Genomic DNA, 6,000 nt, shown 5'->3' with positions numbered 1-6,000 from the left:
CAGCTTCTTTCTGAAGGAAGGCAGGTCTTTCACATGAAGAAAGGATACTTTCAAATATTGTTGAGAACTTCAGCAGATGCCTCCCTCTGGGCTGAGACAAGAATGTAGAATCCTCTCAGTGGCTTGCAATATTTATCAATTTACCACACGGCAAATGAATGTTCCTGTTCTTATAAAAACGCCTGTGCACAAACCATACAGCAGCGATACATTAGTATTTACATTTATTTCATGTATGCAGTTTACACACTCACTATTGAACAAAATTGGAATGCAGACAAATATACAAATACCATAATAAGCATTATCAAATAAAATAACTGGCACTAGTGTTATAAGCATATTAATGGGCCTGGTGAGAAAAGTGATGAAAGAAGACTGCAGCCCATGGCATTTTTCCTTTTATCAAAAGAAAACGCTTAGTAGCACCATAATGGTAATACTCAATAGAAACATATAAGATGGAATATTTTAACTGCTGATCACTGAGGTGAGCCTGTTTTATTTAAGTGAATTATACTGGAAGTTAACAGTACAGGCAATATTTTGGCCAACTTTTGTTTATGTCAGTTGAATATGTTCCATAAACAAAAGCAAAGGAAAATAAAGCCAGCCATACACGGACCCCTCCTTAGTACTTGGTACAAACTCTGCGCCATGCTTTGATTTCATGATCGGAGAAGATATGTGCTAAAAACTGAGGTTATTATGTAAAGTTGTTCACTAAAGCCTGAGTGTGTCTTTGGTAGGCTAATACTTTTTCAGCATTGTTATTGTAATTATACTGATGTTTCTCTATCCTGTATTTTTCTACATAATCCAAGGTGACTAAGGAGGACATTATAGAAAATAATACAGCAAAACTCTCAAGCACGTAGGCCCTTAAATCCAGTCTATTCCCAAGGCACCAAGGATCAATGGGGTGCAAAGTTCCCCTTGGGAAAGGTGACTTTTTGTAATACTTATAAACTAATGGAATTTTATTTCGCAGCTTTGTATATCTTATTTGGTGCTGTCAGCAAACTTAATTACCTACTTTTACACTTGTCTTCTAAGATGGCAACAATATACAAGCTAAATAGAGTACCAGGTATTTCTATTTCAAAGTTGTGCAAAACTGCCACAATCTTGCTCAAGGTGTCTAAGTATCCACATGGTAGCAAATGGGCTGCGTTAAGCTGTATATATCCACATTGCATATGAAGAAGAAATGAAATTTATGCCCAGTTATGAACAGAAATGTTACAAAGAATATCATATACTGAGAATAACCTGCAAGGTTCTTTAAACAGTATCCCTTAGTGGTTTCAATAAAATGTCACTAACCACTTATCCTTAAGCCTCAAGTTCTTTTCGTAAGAATGCTGTAGAACTGCATTAGTACTTTATATTGATTATAAATTAAGCCAAATTTCTATCTAAATACACAAGTACGTGCTTCAAGCACTGATTTGTGGCAAACACACAAAACATAATTCTCTTAAGAATTATTGTCCTTACGATAATGCACTTTTAAAGCTTTCATTTCATAGTTTGGTAATTAAGATCCACATGAAACACAATGCTTTGCTGAACACAGAAAACGTTATCTGCATTATGCTTATGTAACCCGGCCTTTGCTGGCAACTTGAAACTTAAAACAGCCATCTGTAATTCAGCCAGCTCCAAACAAGGTTTTTCAAGTGGTAATTATTTTGCAGCATTTATAGGTCTATATATCAGTCTGAATTGCAACTTGTAATTCCACTGTCTGATGTGAGTGGTTGTTATTTGTTTCTTTTAGTGCACTGCCAAAATATAAATCAACACTGGGTTTTATTCCACTGTTACCATGTTCTTCTGCAATATGATTCAACTGTGGAACTTCTGAACATGAAGCAGTTTGGGTAAGCACAGAAATGCTACACTGATGGGGGGAATTTTCCAGTCGGTCATTTTCTACCTCAGGAAGAATGTTAACAGTAGCAAAGCGGGCGTGATAATCAGTGGAACCATGACTACAAGAAGTTTTCATGCTTTCTAGGTCAGAACAACTAAATTCAGAAAAGTGACTCGAGTGGGAATCTGCTACGGACGGCATACTGTCACTGAGGGATGGAGCCTCAAATTCACTTGAGTTCGTGCTTTGTTGTTCTAACAACTGTGCATCCATGTCCTCTCGGGTCTCATTTATCTTCATGTTACTCTTTTTCCGCAATTTACCACTTTTTGATTTCTTTCCTGCTGTTGCTTCTTTGGACCACTTGGTGGCGCTGGATTTACCTTCAGGCAAGCCACTGGAGGAACCCCCAGGATGGCTTCGGGTGGCAGTGCCATCCTCCACACTGCTGCTTCCACTGTTGTGCCTGAACTTGGATGGCTTTGATTCAATATCTACTTGAACCTCCATACTGTTGCCTTCTCTGGAACATAAGTGAAACAAATATAAATTTCTGACTTCCTTTTTTTTTTTTTAATGAAATACAAATGTATCAAAGGGGGAGGATTTCTGGGTGAAATGTTAAAGACTGTATAAAAGCATCAGAACAAATTAATGCAGGATACATCCTACTCATGGAAAAAAGCTGCTCGAAATAAGAGAACTGTCTTTATAACAATGCTTCAATTAGGGGAAAAAAGAAAAAACCAAAAGCAACTAAGCTCACTTCTTACACTGTTCCAGGTACTATGCTACCTTCTCCATTTTTTTTTCCAGAACAGTTGTATTGAGAGAGAATTTGCATATCATAAATTCACCTGTTTAAAGTACACAATTCAGTGGTTTGTAGTATATTCACAGTTGTCCAATCATCACCACGATCGAACTCAAGAACATTTTCGTTGTCCGCCAAAGAAGCCCTGTACCATTAGCAGCCAGTACCCATTCTCCCCCTCCCCTCAACCCCAAGCAACCACTAATCTCCTTTCTGTCTCTATGGATCTGCCTGTTCTGGACATCTCTCACCACTTACATTTTTCAGAGAACCTAACAGAAGAGATAACAATTATTCACCATAATTCTGACTTCCCTGGTGGCTCAGACGGTAAAGCATCTGCCTATAGTACGGGAGACCCAGGTTCAATCCCTGGGAAGGGAAGATCTCCTGGAGAAGGAAATGGCAACCCACTCCAGTATTCTTGCCTGGAAAATCCCATGGATGGAGGAGCCTGGTAGGCTACAGTCCATGGGGTCACAAAAAGTCGGACACGACTGAGCAACTTCACTTTCACTTTCTGCTTAATGATAGGGATACAAATTAATCTAAAAATACTTTTGACTCTACAACAACTTTTTCCTTACTTGTCCAGTGGGATATAGGAATTCAGAATGGATCCTGCCATTGCCTTGGTGCTGGCATTGTCACTAACTGTCCCCAAGCTGACTGTGCCAGACTCTCCACTTAGACTGTACCGTTCTTTCTGTACATCTGCTTGTACTTCCAACCTTAAAGAGTGGGGTATCAGAAAAAGACAAAAATTATACATAATATCAGCACTACTATGAGAATGCTTATCTTCAAATAATTAAGTAACAAGAAGCTAATTTAGAGACAACTATAAACATTATTTTCTTCAGTTTCCTTTTATTTGATTATTCAAATTCTACTGCAGTACACTGAATAGTACCAGTCATCCGAATAAAACGGGAAAATTAGCTGTCTGCCAAGTAAGGTAGTTACAGAGTAACACAAACAGAATAGAAAGGATTTTAACTTAAACATGCTCCATTATTCTCACTTAGGGTATGGCACTCTGCTTCCCCTATTTCAGTGCAAAACACCAAATCTGAATACATTAAAAACCATTCTAAGATCAATGAATCAAAAAATTCTGGGCATCTGTATATTAAAAACGGTTCTAAATTTAACACTTGACTCCTAAAAAAATAGTAATATATACCACTATAACTTAAGAGTTTGTGTTTAAAAGTACACTACCTAAAAATAACTATAACTGATTTATCTTTTAATTCATGTATTTTCCCCTACATTTAAAAAACCCCTAAAGCTAATAAAAGTGAATTAAAGAAAAAACAAGAGAAGATAAAAATGCTTAACTTATCCTACTTATCTATGTAGCTTTTAGTAAAAGACTTTGTGAGAATTAAATACCCATTAATACAGAAAAGGGCCCAGGCAGACTCTTTTGGCCTCAGCCCATGCACTCCAGACATCCTGACACCACCCGTCCCCTCAGGCTTTAGCCAGTGTCTCACTTCCGAACATCCAGCTGTGGCTGCCCCCCACAGATGTAACTACAGGCTCAATCACTGCTTTTACAGTGTTCACCAGAGAAGCTCCAGCACTGACTCATAAAATCTGACAAGTGTAGTGAACAAAAAAATGGCATAATGTTATCCCTAAGATTTGGTTTTTACCTCATCAGATCTCCTCATTCACTGTTTACGACTAAATTTCATTTTCTGAAACCTTAAAACTTACTTGAAACCTTACTGTTTTCAACCCTGATGCAGTAGGATTATATGTAATCATCGTGCTTTGTGTTCGAAATTCTCAGCTAACCAGTTCACAGGTAAAGCAAAATGAAGCCGCGCGCAGTTTCCTCACCTGTTGAAACAGGTCCCCATGGCGCTTCCCGACAGACTCCCTGTGATGCTGGCCCCGGCGAGCGCCATGGTGCTGGCCGTCTCACTCAGGTTGTCCCGGATGGCTCCTATCCGCTCCATGTGGCTCCCGCTCGCGCTCAGACTGCCAGTCAAGCCTCCGACACTTCCCTCCCCTATGCTGGGGTTGTGCCTTGCTTCTGCTACTGAAGTTGTGTCTAAATGCAAATGTTTCAAAGAAATTAGTGTGATTATTAATTTCCTTCTCCTTAAGAGTCTGTCGTGATTTTCAGATAGGATCCATTTTCATATAAAGTGTAAAACATACACAGGAATAGAAAAAATGTCTGGAGTCAGGGACATACAACTATGGGCTAACAGTAAAGGAAAACACCTCACAGAGCCAAGCTGGATTAAGGACTGGGCCTCAGTTTTAAATGGTCGCTACAGGCTTATCTTGGAGGAACTGTGGGTTTCGTTCCAGACCATGGTAATAAAGCAAATAACACAATAAAGTGAATCAGGAAGCTTTGGTCCTCCTAGTGCACATAAAAGTTATGTTTATACTATACTATGGTCAAGTGTGCAACAGCATTATGTCTAAAAATTGTGTATACCATTGATTTAAAAAATTCTTTATGGCTAAAAATTGCTAACCATCATCTGACAAGTCAGGATTGCCACAAACTTTCTTCAATCTGTAAAAATACGTAATGAGCTACAAATTGCAATAAAATGAAGTACGCCTGCACTTTAGAAGAAAATCTAAAAGATTGAAGAATTCTATAAAGAACCTAATTGTTGAAAAATTTAGCTGATTTTGGAGGAAAATTATGTGATGGCTTTCAGTAAGGGTGTCTTGAGGTCAGTAAGAATGGGTCAAAAGTTGACTTCTGAATATATTCCATAATTCCAATTGTCTGTAAGTTATTATGAGGTCTGATACCATTATATTCCAATCTTTTAGTACTTTTTCACATGCTTTATACTGGAGAATTTACTTATTTGCTCTAATATTTGAGCTCCTATTATATAACCCAACTCTGTTTCTAAGTGCTGGGACATAGTGAATCAAAGAGACAAACATCTTGCCCTCAAAAGGCTTATGCTCCAACTGGGGAGAGCAATAAATACAATTATATGGTGACAAATGCTATGAGGAAAAATAAACCAGAATAAAGAGTAAAAGGCAGAGGGAGTGATAAGGAGTGCATGCGTCTGTGTGTGTATGAGCCTGCATGCCTGTTTGCTGTTTTATACAGTGTAATGAGAGAAGCCCTCTCTGAAAAGGAAGTGAAGGAGTGAGCCATGGAATTATCTGGGGGAAGGGTAATCCAGGCAGAGGAAACTTCAAGTTTAAAAGCGTAGAGGTGGAAGTATGTTTGGCATCTCAGCATCAAGGACAGGAGGTATAAAACAGAGTGACAAGGGAAGAGTTCAAAGATGTAGCTCAGGAA

At 38.5% G+C, this 6,000-nt stretch overlaps 1 protein-coding gene across 1 annotated transcript in view; it reads right to left on the bottom strand.

The window, feature by feature from the left end:
* Window positions 1-252: 252 nt before the first annotated feature.
* The window catches only part of RNF19A (ring finger protein 19A, RBR E3 ubiquitin protein ligase), a 53,229-nt gene continuing 47,481 nt past the window's right edge, over window positions 253-6,000 (bottom strand). Inside the window, exons 8-10 of the mRNA XM_068983348.1 lie at window positions 4,548-4,761; window positions 3,281-3,424; window positions 253-2,402 (exon numbers count right to left, since the gene is read on the bottom strand). Coding sequence (XP_068839449.1) covers window positions 1,712-2,402; window positions 3,281-3,424; window positions 4,548-4,761 — 1,049 coding nt within the window. The 3' untranslated portion in view covers window positions 253-1,711. The remainder of the gene's footprint in view (window positions 2,403-3,280; window positions 3,425-4,547; window positions 4,762-6,000) is intronic.

The sequence above is a fragment of the Capricornis sumatraensis genome, chromosome 11 (assembly GCF_032405125.1).
Source record: "Capricornis sumatraensis isolate serow.1 chromosome 11, serow.2, whole genome shotgun sequence".
In the NCBI taxonomy this organism is placed as follows: Eukaryota; Metazoa; Chordata; class Mammalia; order Artiodactyla; family Bovidae; genus Capricornis; species Capricornis sumatraensis.
This window is presented reverse-complemented; position numbering and strand designations above follow the sequence as displayed.